The sequence below is a fragment of the Pagrus major genome, chromosome 5 (assembly GCF_040436345.1).
Source record: "Pagrus major chromosome 5, Pma_NU_1.0".
Classification (NCBI taxonomy): Eukaryota; Metazoa; Chordata; class Actinopteri; order Spariformes; family Sparidae; genus Pagrus; species Pagrus major.
The window spans coordinates 2,584,597-2,604,521 of NC_133219.1; the positions used below are offsets into that span (position 1 = coordinate 2,584,597).

The following is a 19,925-nucleotide window of genomic DNA, read 5'->3' on the forward strand; positions in this document are numbered from 1 at the left end:
CTCGTAATTTCAATCACTTCGATGTGCTCGACAGCTCTAGTGGACATGCATGTAAACAAAACCGCCCATCTCTTACTGTTGGCTTGTCCTCCTTTAGTGCGGCGTGCAATGACCTCCCATGGTCCAAATACATCAAGGCCAACATAAGAAAATGGGGGGTCAGTCTATAAACGTTCGGCTGGCAAGTTTGCCATGATTTGCTGCTCCTCTCTGCCTCATAGCTTCTTGCAAGTCACACATCTATAGATAATGCTGCTAATACATCTCTTGGCTCCTACTATCCACAAGCCACTTGTTCTGACAGCTCCCTCAGTAAAGTGCCTTCCTTGATGCTTTACAGCCACATGATGATGACGGATGAGCAGTGTAGCAATGTAATGCTTGCCTGGGATCAGAAGAGGGTTGGCTTCATGACTTGACAACTTTGACTCTGCAAGGCGTCCTCCAACCCGCAGTAGGCCATTATCATCAATCACTGGATAAAACTTGTGAAGAGAACTGTTGGAGGACAAATCTCGTTTTGTCATTATGCATTTCATTTCTTCTGAATACACTTTGTGCTGGACACATCTGATCACTGTGTGTTCTGCTTAAAGCTTCATCTGTGAGACTTGTCTTACAGAGGTGCCAGCCTGCACAACTGCTGTCTTCTCTAGATTTGATGAAGCTGTGAGAGATGTGACGAAGGTGAGCTACTGCTTTGACGAGGGATGTCCACTTAGAGAAGCGCTTAAAGCGTGCTGAACCCAAATGATTTGTAGACACTGTGGTCGCAAGCACTGTCACATTAGAGTAAATTTCAACATTTGACTCTGGGTCGATGAGGTCAAATGGGCCTTTCTCAGGTGTTGTGCTCTCAGGCTGCGAAAGAAACGCTGGACCACATAACCACGTGGTGCTGGTGAGCTTCCCTGCTGCTACAGACCGAGAGCCATGATAGGCTGGGTTGTGCTCTGTTGAGACATATCTCCACTGGTCTGGTAGGGAAGATTGCTTGATTCTCTGTACACAATTGTTTACATATACGTGGAATCTTCTGTGCTGATTGTTTATGTATCCTAACACCACTTTACTGTCAGTGTAAAGTCTATTTTCATGTCAAGTTCTTCTGTGAGGAGCTCTGACAACACCACAGCAAGCACTGCGGTGCAGAGCTCCAGTCTGGGAATGGTGAGCTCTGGTACTGGAGCCAGCTTGGCCTTACCCATGATGAAGCCGACTTCACTGTGTCCATCTCCATGTGTCACTTTCAGATAGGCTGCTGCAGCTATAGCTCTGACTGAAGCATCTGAGAACATACAAAGCTCAACACACTTGGCTTGTGAAATGGAGATGGAGACATGTCTGGGGAAAAGGTGTTCATCACCTCCACTCTACTGGAGGCGATCTTATGGAGACACAGATTAGAGAGAGCAAGCATCTTTTGAGCTCTCTGCAGGACATCGACATCCTCAGCTTCAGTTGGAAAGGATTTCAGGGCATCATCAACGTAAAAGTCCTGTTCTATGAAGTGTCGTGCATCACTGCCGTATACCCCTTCTGCCTCCCTTGCTGCCATTCTCAGCCTGAAGATTGCCACTGCTGGAGAGGGACTATTTCCAAAGACATGGACTCATGCGGTAGTCTACCACATCCTTGCTGAAATCGTTGTCTTCATACCAGTGAAAACGAAGGAAATCTCTGTGGTCTTCACGAACAACAAAACAGTAAAACATGTGTTCTATGTCAGCTGTTATGGCAACCGGTTCCTTTCGAAACCGGAGGAGCACGCCGAAAAGGGTGTTGTTCAAGTCGGGCCCCTTAAGCAGCACGTCGTTGAGGGACACTCCATCAAACTGTGCACTTGAGTCAAACACCACCCGAATCTTCCCAGGCTTCTGTGGGTGGTAGACGCCAAAAGTGGGAAGATACCATCTCTCTTTATCTTTATCACAAGGTGGTGCAAGCTCTGCATGATTGTTATCAATCATTTTCTGCATGAACTCAACAAAGTGTGCTCTCATGTCTTCCTTCTTGTCAAGCGTGTGGCGAAGAGACATAAGCCGCTTGTAAGCATAGGGTCTGTTGTCTGGGAGCTGACGCCTGGGGCTCCTAAATGGTAATGGTGCAACTCAGCTGTTAGTTTCATCTTTGAAGACCCCTTCCATCTTCTTTAGAAAGATTGTGTCTTCAACAGAAGGTGCGAGCTGGTTGTCGGTAACAGTGCGGCAAAAGACAGTCTCTCCTAGATTCTGTGCAGTGGGCTTGGAATGTGGGTTTGGAGGTTGCGGCTGTTGAGGAGTGGCTTTTGTGTGACCCATCAGGCTGAAATTCTCTTTCACACTGAAATGGTTGTCACAGGGGATGAGAAAGCTGGGGTGTCCGTTATCGAACACGTGTTTTTAGAGCACTCACTTTGGTTGGCTTGTGAGCGCTGCCGAGGCACACATCACCGATGATAACCCAGCCCAGGTCAAGCTTCTGTGCATATGGGTCATTGTGTCTGCCATTCAATTGTTTTCTCACCTTGTGAGCTCTCAGAAGGTTCCGTCCAATGAGCAGGAGGATGTCAACATCTGGGTCGAGGGGCAGTATCTCAGCAGCGATTGACCTCAGATGGTGGTGGTAATGTGCAGTCTCAGGGGTAGGTATTTCTTCCCTGTTATTAGGGATGGCATTGCATTCGATGAGTACAGAGAGAGGAAAGCTCATTTTCCCGTCTGCTGACTCCACTGTATAACCACATGCTCTTCTACCTGATGTTTCTGTTATGCCCGCACAAGTCTTCAGGGTGTATGGTTCTACTGTGCCCTGGATGTCAAACATATCAAAAAACTCAGTCTTTGCAAGAGACAGATTACTTTGATCGGCTATGATTGCGTACATCCTCTTGATGTTGTGTCGCTGACCTTCAGGAAAGACATGTACCAGGCAAATCTTGGAGCAGGATTTCCCTGAGATTCCATTTCCACATACCTTTGTGCAGGTGGCTGTAACATCCGGGTTGATGAGCTTGCGCTCTCCCCACCATGCTCTTTAGAGGAAGAGAGAGGCTTGGGTGCCTGTGTTAGTAGGCCAGGGTGGAGAGCTGCCAGGTGCCTCTCACTGTCACACTCCACAGAGTTTGAGTTTGAATACACCTTCTTCATACACCCTCGCCCGGGCGACCCAGCCGGGGGTGATCAGTCCCCAAGTGGCGTGTTGCTCCACGGATCCCCCTACAGATCCACAGCCACCTCGAGGCCCTCTCTGCGGCCTCTAGGATGTTCCTGATGGCTCTCTTGGATTGCAGTCCTTTCACTCCAAGGAGTTTGAGGGTTTGCAGAAGTGAGTGGCCAGCGAAGCCTCGGCACCCGACCTCGACTGGCTGGCAGTGGGTTTTCCAGCCGTTGTACCGGCACTCTGTGCTGAGCTCTGCGTACTTGGCCCTCTTCCGCTCGTTGGCCTCTTCAATCCGGTCTTCCCAGGGGACAGTCAGTTCCAGGATGACCACTTGCTTGGTGGACTCTGATGTTAGTACCATGTCTGGGCGGAGAGCAGTGGTTGTGATGTTATCTGGGAACTTGAGCTGTCTTCCAAGGTCAACTTGAAGCTGCCAGTCACGAGCGGTGGAGAGGAGCCCCCCTGTAGAGCTAGGCTGGTGATGTTGTGCCTTTTGCCCCGCTCTAATGAAGGTGATTGACTGTTTGGGGGCTGCCTGGGTCTTGCTGTGCTGGATTGCTGTGCAGATGGAGTCCGCCAAAGCTCTTAGCACTTGGTCGTGGCGCCAGCGGTACCGCCCCTCCCCTAGGGCTTTCAAGCAACTGCTTAGGATGTGCTCCAGGGTGCCCCTCTTCTGACACAGCTTGCACTCGGGAGTGTCTACTAGGCCCCAGGTGTGCAGGTTGGCCGGGCTTGGGAGGACGTCATAAACTGATTGGACGAGAAACTTGATGCGAGATGGTTCTGCTTTCCAGAGCTCTGCCCAGGTGATCTTGCGGGGATCTGCATGCTCCCACCTGGTCCATGCTCCTTGTTTGGACATGCTGACCAACACACACACTTAATGGTGACATTACAATCTTTTGCCTGGTGACTGGTGGATGCAAGGCAATGATAGCAGATGTTATTGTCTTTGATAAATTTCTTTCTGTCTTCAAATAGCATAGTTCTGAAACCTCTGCATCTTTTCAGTGGGTGTGGTTTGTGATGTATAGGACATTGCCTGCTTATATCTTCAGCCGCGTTTTTAACTGCTTTGGTTACATTTGTTGGCACGTCTGTCTTGTGCACTGTTACTGATGGCCTTGTGTTGTAATTACCTGGGAGCCTCTCTTTCTTGGAACTGACAGAGGAGAGATGAGCTGTGGTGAAGCTTGGGTCATTCCTTGCTCTAGCCTCTTTCCTCACAAACTCAGAAAAGAAAGAGAAAGGTGGGAAGGCAACATTATAGTCTTCTTTAAACCTTGATCCAACTGCTGTCCATCTTTTCCACAATTGGACTCACTCCCCTGGCTTTGTCGAAGTAACTTAAACCAGGTAAGTATCCATCTAACTTTGCAGCTTCCAGTTCACAGAGCAGGTCGGATAGCTCATGGAGCTTGCAAGGTTCTTTGCTGGAGAGCTTTGGAAAGTTTTCTATCCCGGAAAACAAAGCTCTTTCTATTGCTTCTAACGAACCATAGCATTCTTCCAGTCTTGTCCAGATCATACTTAGACCAGCAGATGGGTGACGTATATTGACTGCTTTCATCCTTTTAGCATGTTCAGAGGACTCAGGGCCCAGCCACTTGATGAGCAGGTTTATTTCTTCACTGGCAGTGAGACCAAGATCTGCAATGGTACTCTGAAATGTGGTCTTCCAGCTCAGATAGCTTTCTGGTTGGTCATCAAACTTAGTCAATCCTCTAGTCGCGAGTTGACTCTCCTTAAAACCTTGTGCTGTCACTGGCAGCATTGTCAGTAGCTGTGTGGTTTGCGCTAAACTAGTTTGTTGAACTACATCTCTTTGCAGTGTTGGTTTATCGCCATCTAGTGGTGAGAAGTGGTAGCGATTTGGTTCTTGTTGAAAAGGTGTGAATGTTGGCGAAGGTTTCACTTGTTTCTGCTGATAGGTGGTGTCATGCTGCATAAACATGTCTCTCTGACTTTGAGAAAGTTCAGTGTGGTCGTGTTTATTTATGTAATCAGTCACTTTCTGCTCTGGGGTTGCCTGGGTAGGCAAGAACTCAAACTCACCACTTTGCTCTGCTCTTTCTGGAGCTCAAGTACATCAAGAGTTGCTTCTAAGCGAGCCTTTTCTACCTTGATGCTCATTTCTTTCTCAGCGTAGGCTAATCTGGCTATAGCAGCCTGTGCTTCCGCCTGCGCTTGTGCTGCTGCCATACTTGCTCTGCTTGATGTAGATAACCTTCTCGAAGCGCCTGCTGATGATCTAACAGTCAGCTTTGCTGAAGATTTTGAGGACTTTAAAGAGTGTGCGGAGAGTGATTTGGTCTCCTCGCAATCTTGACCTTGAGCCTTCGATGTCTCCATTATGCTTGGCTGAGAAGGGCTGGTGAAGGTCAGTGTGTGTCTGTTACTGGCTCTCTAGTCAGTATCCAACAGTTTGTTGACATCCCTCGCCGAGTGCTATAATTTTACTGTACTGCTACACCCAGTGTGACTCCTGTCCTATACTGGGATTCATAGCCAGCTAAACTCTCTCTGACATTGCATCCTCCAAGGAACAGGCAAGAGTTGTGGTTGGACAAGATTTAATACCAAAAAGTGTGTAAGTGAAAATAGACAAAGTACAGAAAAGCATTGATTAACAATCGGTACAAAATACTTTGTCATTTAAACGAGTTGACGTGTAATGATGGAGATGGCGGATCTAGTATTTACAGATCTACGGCAGAGCAGAGTCCGCGATCGCATCTCGATCGTTGTACTAACAGAATTACACAGATTGTGCCAAATGCTACGAACAGTTTGCACTCTAACAATGATAAATAATAGTTCACTCACTTATATTGCCACTACGAGGGCTGCAAACAAACAGTTGGAGGAAGAGTTAGCATCTGAGTGCTAAAAACATTTCTCTCAGTACGGAGCAGAAAAAGAGCAACTTCCTGTTACCTCACTTCCAGTAACTAGGTATTGGCTGATACAGACTATGGGGAAAACATATGAATAAACAAACTATGCCCTCTAGAGGCCTGACAATGCTACTGCACATGCAAATACAAACAGTTCCAACACAGCCACGAATCATATAAATGAGGTTAACATTTTTTATTTGGCACTCAGTTGTTCACATGAAAAGTAACAAAATAATAAAAATATAAAAAAGTTGGAATTATAAGATAAAAAGTCAACATTTATCTCATAATTCTGACTCTTTGTCTCATAATTCATAATATATGTATAATTTAGAATAATTAATGAACCAATTATAAATAATATTATAAATTAATAATAATCAGTAATAAATAAAATAATGTATAATATAAGTAATTCTACACAAGATCATCTTATGTGCTTCCAGCTCAGCGGTCCAGCCATCATCAGTGCCTCTCTGATTCCAGCCTGCTTTTTGAGCTTCTGCCTGTCTCAGTAGACCCATTCACATTGCCCTTTGAGTGCAGGAATTATTCTCTTATTGCATCGTCCTCTGTGTGAAAGTTTCAGATTCGGAAAGGGGAGGAAATTTCGCTGCAGCTCTGATGCGGAGGTAGTATCAGAGCCGCAGCAGAGGAGAGCCAGCGTCTGTGTGAATGGATAAGCTGCAGGCCTGGAGCGGGGGCGTGTCGGTCTGATGGTGTTCACAGTCTGACAGGTAAACAGATCCTTCACTTATCAAATGCAAGAGAAATGACCCATAAAGCAACGTTACAGGACCAAGCAACAGTAACGTGGTAACTGGTAGTGTCTTTGGCAACTTTTATGAGGACAATCATCCTGTCTGTCCTACCAACTTCTTCACATTTCTGCCAGAAAAACAGCGCCTGTCCCCGGCAAAAAACTTTAACTCACTATGTGTTTGTCTCCTTCCACTATTGTGTTGTTGTAGTTACTGTTTTGAAAAAAATCAGCCCTCCCAACCGAGACTTCAGTGAACTTTCCCCCAGAAAACAGCCTCCCTCCCCACGAGTGAGAGAGTCAGACAGCGTCCTGTTCATTGATGCCAATTATGTAATTATGTAATTTAGAGCAGAAAACTTCACTTTGTCACTTTCCGGGATGCATGGTGGGTCAGGATCTCAATCACAACACATTATAACAGCATCCATATGATTATAAACAGTCAGCAGGTACATGTTTAGATTAACAGGTGGACACCGGGGGAAACGTGTTCACAAAACCACACAGATGTCAACATCATGATGTGTACCGTCACACCTCTTTTGGATCCGCAGCGCCGGCGTGCTGTATGAATTGACACACTGGTGCGGCTTTACACTGGAGCTGCTTGGTTTTGTGTGAACAAACAAATGTGGAGAGTTGGCGAGCCTTCGGTGCGAAGATAATGCAGAGTCTCTGTGTGAAAAGGGCAAGTGTCACATAGTGCCCCCTGGTAAAGCTGATTATTTAGGGCCATTGTGAATCACCCGGAGAACCTGACATGGAGAAAAGAGTTAAGGCAGCTTATGAGAAGTTCTGGTGCATCAGAAGAACTCAGTTCACCAAAAGAGTACAATGCAAAAGCGTCAGTACTGCATATCAGGGATAGCTGGCCACCTTCAAACACTGCTAGTTGGTAATTTTGCCTTCCATTTTCCATTAAAAAATGTTTTTTTTGCCAGGCCGAACCGGCTCTGCTTTTACCCCCAATGAACCTGAGCAGTGCCACCTGCTGGTATTGGATCGAGACTGCCACCCTGCAGTTAAAGGACAGCCAAGGCCGCTGGAGGACGACCAACCACAGCTTGCTGGTCCATTCCTTCATCCTACAGGATTCCCACTTATGAAATATGAGTTGGTGTCCCTTTGGCTCTGAATTAGATTCTTTGAGCTTCAGAGAAATTTGGTTAGGGCTCTGTTAGCATTATTCTCTTAATATTTAAATGCTTTCACCCAACCCGCAATTTCACCATCTGCAGATATTTCATTCATAAACTCATTACATTAGTCATTACAGACTCAGCATCCTTCTGTTACCTGTTAATCTTGTCATTTGTTTAATTTGCCTTTTCATTTATTTACTCTGAGCTATTTAGCCAAATAAATATATTTAACTGTATGCCATTGTCTGTGGGGGTTTGTTTTAATGTGGAGAACCAATGGTGACTGTGTGTAGAAGAAATTACTTCAGTTATGAGATTGACTAAATTGATCTGAAACTGATTAGAATTGATTGATATTGATTCAAGTTAACCTTGTCAAATTTGATTAATTTCCTCCGGATTAGTCACTGTACTCCTATACAGCAGGACATACGAGGTGTATTCAGTTGGTTCACCTCAACCTCACCTCACCACTAGATGCAACTAAATCCTACACACTGGTCCTCAACACACAAATGTGTGCACACAAACTATATGTGAATGAGGCCAGTTGTCTATGGGAAAAATGAATAGGACTTTTACTGCAGGAACAAATGGCAGTCATAATGTAAATCTCACATCAGGACTCTTATTATCTGTACAACTGTGATGTCACTATACCCAGATCATATGAGTAGAAACCCAAATATAAAATAAAATAAAATAAAACAATTTCCTTCACCCACAATAACTTGAAAGTATTCTATTAGCTAACTTTTAATAAAGCCTAGCTTGTTCCTACTGTGTTCAGGGCAAGTCAACTCATTAAATTTCCCACAAGTAATTCTCCACAACACTGTTCTTACAGAACTGCCGGACTAAATCTAGATTAAATACACTTATCTTCACAAATGAGGTCCTCTGTGTATGCAGCTACCTACCATGGCCTCTACCACCCTGCTGGTAAACAGCTTTGAAGTCACGCTTCATACGAGGGGAAGTGCCTTGGTGGAGCAGGCCTTAAATGTTAGCAGCCTTATTAAAAGCTGTAATGAATTACTCAGCTCTTGATGAGAACAGGGATGTGGTCCTGGAGCTTGCAAGGTCATAAAAAATAGTTCCTTAGACAGCCCTGATACATGCTGCAAATAAAACATTGATGTCTCGGATAATAAAACAACACATCATTGGGGGATATTTTTAAACACAGCAACAACTGAGGACTGCAAATATCTTTCAGCTATCTTTCAAGTACAAGTATCTGTCCTCCCACATGTTTTTCCCTCTCTCACGTCATATTTCTGTTACACAAGCACAACAATCAAAGTCATATCAATGTGGACATTCAGGCAAACAGCAACAAGAGGAGATGACAATAGCAGGCACTCTCTGTAAATTACAGTATCTGTCAATCACAGCCAGACCACGTCAGACAAACCAAAGCTTTTACTGTCACAACGGTCTCTGCCTGTCCACCAGATACCCTCACACTTTTCCACCTGACTCCCACATCTTTGCTTTCCTGCCACCTGTACCTGAACTTGAACTAACGCTTGCAAATGTTGAGATGTAGTCTCAAACTGCAGCCACTGGCTTTGCAGCCTTCTGGCCCAGTTGTAATGGCACCACCATACTCTCCACCTTGAGTGCAGTGGTATAAAGAGCAAGAAAAGTCAGAGTGAGCGGAGGTCGGGGGGGTTGGACGGGTCATACACTGGACTTTCCTTATGAAGACCGTGTTTCATGTCCTGTTTGTGACCAAGAATCAACAGTGATTTGTTATTTACGTTGTAACTTATGTAACTTCTGTTACGAGGAGTTGGGAGTGAGAACATGTTGCAACCAAGCAGAAACTTCTTTTGTTTTGCCTTTTCCCACCCAGCTTTGTTATGTGTGAACTGGAAATAAAAACAGCTGGATGGAAATGAATTTTTTGTTAGTATGGTATGGTTAGTTTTGTTGTAGTATAGTTTCAGAAGGGGGCCAAGTAGTAGGCCTTTCTTAATGTAGTATATGTCATGCCATAAACATTAGCAGCTTCATTAAACGCTTTTATGAATTACTCAGCTCGATGAGAGCAGGGATGTGGACATGCAATTAGGGGAGAGCCCCCGTCTTTAACAGGAGCTGAGAGTATCAGCTGCATTCACATCCCTCTGAATTTTAATGGAGTCTAACAATGAACAGCTCACTTCCCAAGAGAACTGTAATTATGGATAAGCTGTAAGCACATACTCTCTTAGTCGCAACAAAGCTGGGCAATATTGTATTCATTTGTTAACACAGAAGAAGAAAAAGAGTGTTTAACTGTCTGTCTGGGGCCATTTCAGATAAAGTGACATCGTAAAGATGTCCCGTTACCTTAAAGGAATAGTTCCACATTTTGAAAAATTAGTATTTGCATTCTTTCTGTATTAAGTACAGATTCTGGAATCTCCTCAAAAGTGCTTAATAAATGTTCACACTGGGTGACAAAATCAAATGTCACAGTATTTTTTTTTAGGGATGATTAAAAAGGGATGACTCTTGGAACTTGACAAAATATCACCACAGTGAGATTTCTGATCAATAATCATCTGTAATGTGGATATAAAGACTGAGTGGGTAAAGACAAGTATTAGAACAAGTAGATCAGTCTTGTTAGTCTAAAAATGGCATCAATTCACTGTAATGCAGCCTTTAAAACCAGGAAAAGAAAACACTGATTACATATCATCATGTATTGATAACTAAAAATATATAGTTTCATGATATCAATAAAATATTAACACATTGCCTCGCACTATACTGGGGTTGGATCAAATTAGCTCTATGCCGAATTGTATACAGTATGTCTCATACAAACAGTAGATATTTATAGATGTGATGTATATGGCAGTTACCATATAAACTCATATCATATGTGAAATTGGTTATCATAAGGCTGAAAACAATAGCATCATTGTAGCACAGTTTCTCCATCCTCCACGGAGTGGATATGAAAGTGCTGTGCAGTAATTAAGCCCTATAACCCACATTACTTGTCTTCACTTGCAAGCTTCTTATAATTAATCAACAAACTTTCATTGCATGCTTTCTTGTACTGTAAACAAATTAAGTATAATTGACTACATCATCATATTGTTAACCATGGAGAGGGTATGGTTTAAGATGGAGCTGGAAGACTTCTGAAGATTAATTAACATTAAAATGATTTTTGAGGAGCTTATGGATATTGTTTAACTTTATTTTTCCAGAGGTAAAGTTGGAGCAGCTGTTTTCAGATGTCTGGCTGATGCAAGTTTTCTGCAGGACCTCTTGGACATGTTTCTTCACAAAAGCTGTACAAAAGTGCATAAAGAGGAGAAATAAATCATAGACTTATTGCAAAGTGAACAGGCAAGAAGCCAATAAGGGAGGCTTCTATATTTTCACCCAGAAGTAGTCTATGGTGAGGAAAACAAAAGACGTCTCCTGAGTAACCTGTGGAGAGACCTGGATGGAGCAGGGAGACAGAGCTTCTGCTCAGCTGCTGGATACCAGTCAGCTCTGGATGCGAGAGTCTGGTGCATAGGAAGACCTTCTGGAGGAATAAACACCCTGAGTCACTTTTGATTCTGTTCTTATCCAGAGCCATTTACTTGCCCCTATTTGGGGCGAGTAAAGCTTGACTTATGCATCTGCGTTGAATTGATCGCGTACCTACGCTGTACCTATAATCTAGCCTGCGCTGTAACCTGACGTGTACCTCCCCAGGATGTAACTGCACGTCGCAGCAACGCAGACTGCAACAACTGTGATTGGTCTGCTTGGGAGCATCGCATTATCCGGCTTCTCCCCTGGTGTTTGTTGGTGGTGTTTATAACGTTCCTCGTGTCCTGTAGTTTCCCCAATAAACACATCACCCTCTTCTTGCTCTGCTGCTGATCTTTTTGGGTTATAGGCTGCTTCTCCTCCGGAGCCCCTTCTCATTGCCAGAGAGTCTCTGGGTGAGAGACAGCAGAAAAGCTGGATGACTGAAAGGCAGGCTGTCCCTCAACGAGGAGCCCGGTGGCAAACACTGGCTTGCCAAAACCAAGTTGTTTAAAACATGTCTGTATGGAGAGGCAGCCCTCCCTGCTGACACTCTGCCTGTCTGCTCTCTCTAGCCCAGAGACACAGCGGTGAGCCGAATGAGTTAGTGTGTTAAAATAGGGAACGCACAGCTGGCAATCCACTCACCTCTGCTAGCAACGCAGACATGCATGTAGAGCCTACGTGCAACCATAAATCAGCCTAATGCAAATTAACACAAACGATCCCGCAAAGTGAAAATTCCCTTTGCTGGTGTTGAACACACCATTAAATAACCACTATTGCTGCTGGAAAAAATAGAAAATGTCACGGAAGAGGTAATGTTATAAAGTTTTATTCACGTTACATTTAGTCTTATTTAGTGACAGGCGCCCAAATGAAACACACCGTTACTTTGTGTAAACTTGTGGCTTTCTCTGAGTTTGAACATTGTCAGAGACATTTGGGATAACGTAAATACAAAACTCAAAAGAATGCTGACAGCTAAACCAAACAGCAACTCTCTCTATATGTGACAAATATCTGGGGCTGCCTTTTTGTCTGATGGCGTGAACAAAATAAGATGCAAGTGTGCTGTCAGGGAAAAGGAGCTGTTCAGCTTGTTTTTCTCCTCATGCTGGCCTGATTCAATAAAGCCTCGTATCGGCAGGTGAAAAAGCCTCTTTATTTGCTCTTAAATAAGACGTCGCCCAAGGCCTGAGCCATTCAGCCTCAAAAAAAGGTGTTGTTTCTCTTTGGAAATTGCTGGCGTATATTAGAGTCTGACTCAGTGAAGAGAGTTTGCAAGGTCATTAAAAAAATTCAGACACACTTGCATCTTAATTTGTTCACGCCATCAGACAAACATGCTGCAAATAAAACATTAATGTCCAGGATAATAAAACAACACATCATGGGGGATATTTTTAAACGCAGCAACAGCTGAGGAACACATTGAGTTTGCTGCCATGAAACCTTTGCCTCATCTATTCTGTTAAGTGTCTGTCCTCCCACATGTTTTTCCCTCTCTCACGTCATATTTGCACAAGCACAACAATCAAAGTCATATCAACATGGACATTCAGGCAAACAGCACAACAAGAGGAGATGACAATAGAAGACACTCTCTGTAAATTACAGTATCTGCCAATCACAGCCAGACCACGTCAGACAAACCAAAGCTTTTACTGTCACAACGGTCTCTGCCTGTCCACCAGATACCCTCACACTTTTCCACCTCTCCCAGTCACCTGACTCCCACATCCATCTGCTCACCTGTGTCCCATTCAGTATTTTTACCAGCCCATCTCCACCCGCTCCTGGTCCGATTCTCCCTGATCTGTACCTGCTCGTCTGCCTGTATCTTTTACCTACCCCTTTCCTGTTTATGAGATTTGTGTCTCGTTTCCCCAGGCCTGGTATCCAAATGTAGTGCACTTGCAAAATATCTAGATTTGCTATCTAGATATAGATAGATATGCTATCCTTCAAACTCACATTCTTGGGAGCAGCATAAACATTACTTATTTACTTATTATATTATTATTATTTACTTACTTACTTATGACACAGTATACTGCTTCTGTTCATTTTCGTTTTGAAATGTGTTGAGAGCCAGAAGTCCACAAAGGCAACTTTAACTGCCCAGCAAAAAAATATAAAACTTCACATCCAGCCAAACCAATCTAACATGCTAACAAACACTGATGATGCATCAGATAATGCAACTCTCAGGTTTCATCATGAACAGGCCAGTTCCTGAGAAGACAGTTATGCCATTAGTGGGTCCTCACATCCCCACATTTCAGCAAATTGAGACATTATTTTTATACACATTCAAAATATGAAGTTAAAACTAAATTTGATGACACGATAACAGAATGCATACAGTTTTCTACATGCACACAAACACAAGATAGCTCCTAAAAATATCCCTGATCTGCTGGGTGCAGTTTTATGAAATAAACATCATTGTGAGTGCAAGCAAAATGACAGAGGGTGATGAAATTAAAGTATTTAGAAGAAGAAGAATCTTTACTTTATCACATACAATGTACAACATAGTAGAGGTCAACCAATAGTGGATTTTTAAAGGCCGTTATAATAACGATAGTTGGAAAAAAGGAAAAAGCCAGTAGCCAATTAATAAATATTATATTTAAATATATATATATATATATATATATATATATATATATATATATATATATAATTAAAATGGCAATTATCTTTTGTTGGTGAAAGCTGGACAGGTACAACATGGTAATCAATATTCATATTTTAAATGTAACATTGTCGAAATTGAACAATCTTTGGAAACGTGTGATTTAGTGGTCTACATTGTTGGAATCTGTTCTCTTTACAACGGACGATGAGCTGACTGTGGCTGATCTGGCCAGGATTACTTCTGTTGCTCGTCCCGTTACATTGTTAAATGCCACTCTTACAAACCATTAATGTTCGTGCATATTCCCGGGGTATATTTTTTGGAAGAAAGAACACCACATTGATAAGTTCAGTATGAAGTAACGTTAACAGAATGCTTTCTGTTCCTGCCTGCCTGGCTGCTCTCAGTGCCCAGTCCCTATCTTGGACAAGGTGATGGTGTCACGTTATATAATCAAGACTCGATAAACTAAAAACAGGTCAGATGAGAGAGGTCTGGCTATAGGTGACTAGATATGACTTGAATGCCACACTTGTCAGCCTCCAGTAAAATCACCTGTTCCAATGTTTAATGTTGCGACGGTAATGCGAAGATTTAATGTTAGCCCATATTTTCAAACCCTATGGCCAGAGTAATGCTTGGAAGTTATTTCATGGAGTGGAGAAATTACTTTATGAAAAAAATATCTCTGATGTGACATTAGTCTCTCTACATTGAAAAACATGATAATTAATAAAAGTCTGTCTATAGCTGCTGCATATCTAATGGAGTGGCCTAAAATGATGATGATTGACTCAGAGTATCCTCCATGTAAAATGGTGCTACGATGGTGGTGTGGTCGGTGGAGGCTGCGCAGCCATCGGCAATTATTGGAGCCAATTTCAGCCCATAACAATAGTTTGTAAAAGGTCCTATCGGCGCTGATTAATCAGCCAAACTGATTAATTGGTCGACCTCTTCAACATAGTGAAATGTTGTAGAAACAAAACCCGTACATGACCCGTGGTCAATGGGACTGACCTGAGAATGAACCTATTTAGGTGTTTTTGATGATGGGGGAAACATACGTGAGCATGTAGAGAACATGCAACCTCGTCACAGAAAGGCCCTGCCCCAGCCCGGATCAAATTTAGGACCTTCTTGCAGTGAGGCAAAGTGCTACTGAAAGATGTATGTATAAGTCTCATCTTGTGGAATGCTGTTGTTAGCCTGCTAGCCCTGAAATGTATGGATGAATGTGACAAGTACTTTGAGTAGTCTGTAGGCTAGAAAACCACTATATAAAAGCAAGTCCATTTAGTTTGATAGATGTTATACGACATCAGTTCTTGGTCAGTAGATCAGCTCCAGCTTCCATGGAGGAAGAGTAAAAGGAGGTGTGGTCACAGTGAGTGGGCTGAGTGAAGGGCTGCAGGTGACAGGTGTTACTGCTGTTTAGCTGAATGTCTCCAACACATCTCCATGAAGCCATAGCTGTGTCTGCAGTACAGGCCATCATCATGTTTGCTTACAGGGGGAGCAGCACAAGTTCAGACACAATTCAAACTGTGGAATCTTAACAATATAAATCTATTCTCTTATCTCACCTCTTATGGCTTTATGTGTCATTTGTTTTGAGAGGCTTTCTACAGCAGGGCCAGTACTAATCTGTTGCTTATTCTTGCAATCATTTGATTAATCATTTAGTCTGTATAGTCTCAGCTATTCAAACTTGGGCTTGTGATCTCGGGGCTTCTGCAGACTTGCATTACAACAGAGTACGGAGCCAGCTGATGTTTTCTTGGTTGTTTTTTCCGTTTTAAAACAAGTCCCCAGCTACTTAAGTTGTTTAGGAGAATGCTGCAATGCTGTTTAACTGTGAAGCTCCAGAAATGTTTTGTGGACTACGAAACATCACCTCACTTTCTATCAGCATGGGGGGACGAGATGATGACTGGATTTTCATTTTTGGGTGAACTCTTCCTTTAAGTGTAAACATATGTTTCGGTGAACTAATTCCATGTTTGACCCTCTAACAAGTGATTCACTTAATACAGGAAGCAGAATACTGACTGTGACCTCTACTGTCTGCAAGTGCAGTATAATGTCAATTCATCAACAATTATGACCTGTGTGACATGAAAACATGACGGAAGCTGTTGTACACCATTGCTGATGTTGTCCTCTTTTTAACATCACAGTGTTCTTCATTCCATCTGTTTCTGAACATTTGAGTTCATCTTGGTTCGTTGTGCACAGTGCTTTAAGCTCCAGTCAAGTGGTGTAGAAGAATTCATAAAAAGGCAGAGGCCGGACTGGAGGCAGCTTCCAACGGACCTGAGGGCCACGGAGGAGGCAGCGCTGTCACAAACTACACTTGTTTTGTAGGGCAGCACTGCATGGCCCAGTGCTTCTGATGCATGTTCTCTGTGCCTGGAGCATACAGTGTTTACATCTGCACACATGTAGCCTCCACACACACACACACACACACACACACACACACACACACACACACACACACACACACACACACACACAGATAGCGTCAGTGGACTATTCCTCTTGTTACCCTGAGGTTGTTTTAGAAGAAACTATTAGACGAGCACTCAAAGTCATGCACGCGCAATCATGCATAAGACCTACCTTCACCGCCTCTATGTGAGTGACATTTTCAAACATGAACTCGTTCACGGCCACGATCTGGTCCCCGACCCTCAGTCCTTCTCTCTCGGCCGACGAGCCCGGCTCCACCAGGGACACATAGATGCCCACGCCGTGCTCCGATCCCCCACGGATGCTGAAACCCAGACCCTCGTGGCTCCTGGAGCGCGTCAGGGTGACTTGGCGCACTTCTCCAAAAGGGCTCTCAAAGAACGGCTGGGCCATGGAGGCCGACAGCTCCGCGGCGGCGGAGAACCCGTCCGGACAGCCCGAGGCGAGGGGCTGCTCGTGGACGGAGCTGACATATTTCTGCAGAGTTGAGTCGCCGTCGTCTCCAAAGCCCTCCGCGCTGCCGTTGCTGGGGAGCAGGTCTGTCTTTAGGTAGAGTCCCTCGGACGTGTACTGGTCGAACAGCAGCTGGTCGGACCTCGGGATGACCAGGCGCAGCATGGGCAGCAGCTGTCGTTTACCGGGCGTGTTGAGAATCACTTTGAGAGTTTGGACCAGGTCGTAGACGTTGCGCTTAGCGTGGTACACATTGAGACAGTGGATGAACTGCTCTCTCTCCAGGTCGCTGAGCAGCAGGTTGAGAGCGTTGTGAAGCCGCCTGACGTTTGCCGAGAGCGCACGGCCGCCCGAGCCGGTCGAGTTCACCGATGTGTTGAGCGAAACGCGCTCCAGATCAGCGCTCATCCTACAACATAACGAGGAACCAGAGCATCATACAGACCGGAGGACGGATCGGGCATTTGTTAAAGCGATCTTCATCTCGATCCTCCCGTTTGAAAGCAAAACGTGACAAAGCTCATCGCGCATCGGGCAACTTCAACAAGTAACCGCTGATCTACGCGCGTAACGGCGCTGAGGTGTGCCGCACACGTTGTGTCAGCCCGAAATAAACCATTTCTCACCCGGTGCCTGCGTTCTTCTTGCACTGAACAAAGCATAAATGTTCTTTGCGTCTCGCTGTCTTTTTTTATGCCAAGTACAACAGAGGCTGCCTTCAGCGGGACGAACCTCAGCTATTCAGTGTCCGGTGTAATGTCGGAAAGCTCGCGGATTTAAATCTGTGGCACGCTCTCTTTATCACTGTAAATAATAAAACGGTACCTTAAAAATAATACACAGCCTCCTCCATGTTTATTCCGTCCACAGAACAAACTCCAGAGTGTGTCAGAGCCTTCTCTGCGCGCAACTGGCAGGCAGAGCTCAACTGGATGCTCTCAAACCCTCCGCGTAAAGGAAATGACGCAGGTGTGTGTGCGCGCCTTGTGTGTATGTGTTGCTTAGAAACTGACAACACTTCTAACCCTTATTTAAATGGTTATTTTTGGCAGGGCATTAGTTGATGTCATACATTGTTGAGTGGAAGCAGGAATAGCAGGAGCGTAAAGTGAAAACAAAGCGGTGAAATGTCAGAATTTACAGGTTTTATTACAGTTTCTGGCACAGAAGCAAGCGAAAACCTGCGTGGGATACCTGTCATTATATGAACAATTTCAAAGCATATGATTGCTTTGTGTGTGTGTGTGTGGGTTGGTGGATGTGTGTGCGTGTGCGTGTGTTTGTGTGTGTGTTGGTTCATGCAGATGTCAGTAGGTGTCTGCCTGTCAGCCTTTAAGCTGATCATGCTGCATTATAGCAAATGCCTCCCTGAGACTCCTTGTCATAACTAGAGCCTAAGGCTATATTTATCTACATCTATTTTTAGGCGCCAAGAGTTGTCTACCTCCTCATGACAGTAACGATTTCCCCATCTGGCCCATTCACATAATGAGAGTCCCAGGAAAAAATTCCTGCCGCACCAGGGTGCTACTGAGGAGACCAAAGACACATGAATGACACTTTTCACCATTGCATCAACATGGTCCCCTTGAGGCTCTGATAAAGTGCAGCCAGTCTTCCATTCACTGACTGACTGTGTGGAATTTTTTAAAATCTGTTATTTTTAATGCAAACAAATGCTAAATAGGAAATGTACGGTGGCCTAGAGGGTCAAAATACACAGACATTTCAGAAAATACAAACACATTTAAGAAAACACAACATTTCAGATCACCTACAAGATGAGAAGAGAAGATTGGACGTTCAATATCACTTTACATTGTGGCAAAAAGGTGAGAACCGAAATGCAAAACACTCAGGAGGCAGACGGGATAAGAAACAAAGAGTCAGTCCGAGGGCCGACCAGGAGGTCGGGACAAGGGACAGATCTAGTCCAGGGGTTGACCAGGAGTTTGTGACCAAGGGTAGAGGCCCTATGGAAGCTGAGCTGAGGCGAAGGCGGAAGCCCTCTGGAGGACGAGCAGGAGGATGTTGGCTGGGCCACTGATGGATAAACACTGGAGGATGTTGGCCGGGACCCCTGACGCCGGAACTGTAGTGGTGAAGGCTGGGACCCCCAACACCGGAACTGTAGTGGCGAAGGCTGGGACCCCTGACGTCAGAGCTGGTGTGCTGGGAAGGCTTACTGCAGGTGGGCTGGGCAGGCTTGGCTCAGATGTGCTGTGGTTTGGACAGAGCTGGTGTGACGTGGCCACATCCGCCATCTTGAACACTCCATGAAGTCATCTTTCAAGAGATTGCTTCAGCCACCTTGGCTCTCTCTCCCTCTTTGTCTCTCTGACTCTCTCTCATACACACACACACACACACACACACACACACTGCATGCTTGTTGGTTGTTTGTTGCTTGGGTTTGTCTTAGTGTTTTAGTTTCATAGTTAAGCTGCTGTGGTTGAATGATAGATGTTTGTTGATTGAAGTATTGCTGATTATTGATCAATTTGCTAACATTCATAAATTCTATTATATTGTACAAAGCAGTTTTCTGTCATTATTCATGCATATGCTTTGTGGTAACTGCTGTTTGTGATGGTCAGTGCTTGGATTCATTTCCTTCACTGTTCCTTTAATTTTAAATATCTGACATAATATTTTTTTAAAGTGAACCCTTCTTTTGACACTGTTTTTGGTCTGGTTATTGGTCCCTGATTCCAGGGTGGTGCTCCGTATTATTGATTTGATAAATAATTTTGATTATTAATTTTAATAATTACTATTGGTAATCATTAATTGCTAATAACCACACCTGCCCTAGGTTTGTTCCCCAACAGCACATAGAGGCAATTAAAAGGTAAAAATGGTTGCATTGATGT

General features: G+C 44.2%; 1 protein-coding gene across 1 annotated transcript in view; it reads right to left on the reverse strand.

Annotated features, from left to right (window-relative positions):
• Positions 1-17,460, reverse strand: part of whrnb (whirlin b) — a 136,036-nt gene extending 118,576 nt beyond the window's left edge. Inside the window, exon 1 of the mRNA XM_073465300.1 lies at positions 16,750-17,460. Coding sequence (XP_073321401.1) covers positions 16,750-17,460 — 711 coding nt within the window. The remainder of the gene's footprint in view (positions 1-16,749) is intronic.
• Positions 17,461-19,925: the final 2,465 nt, after the last annotated feature.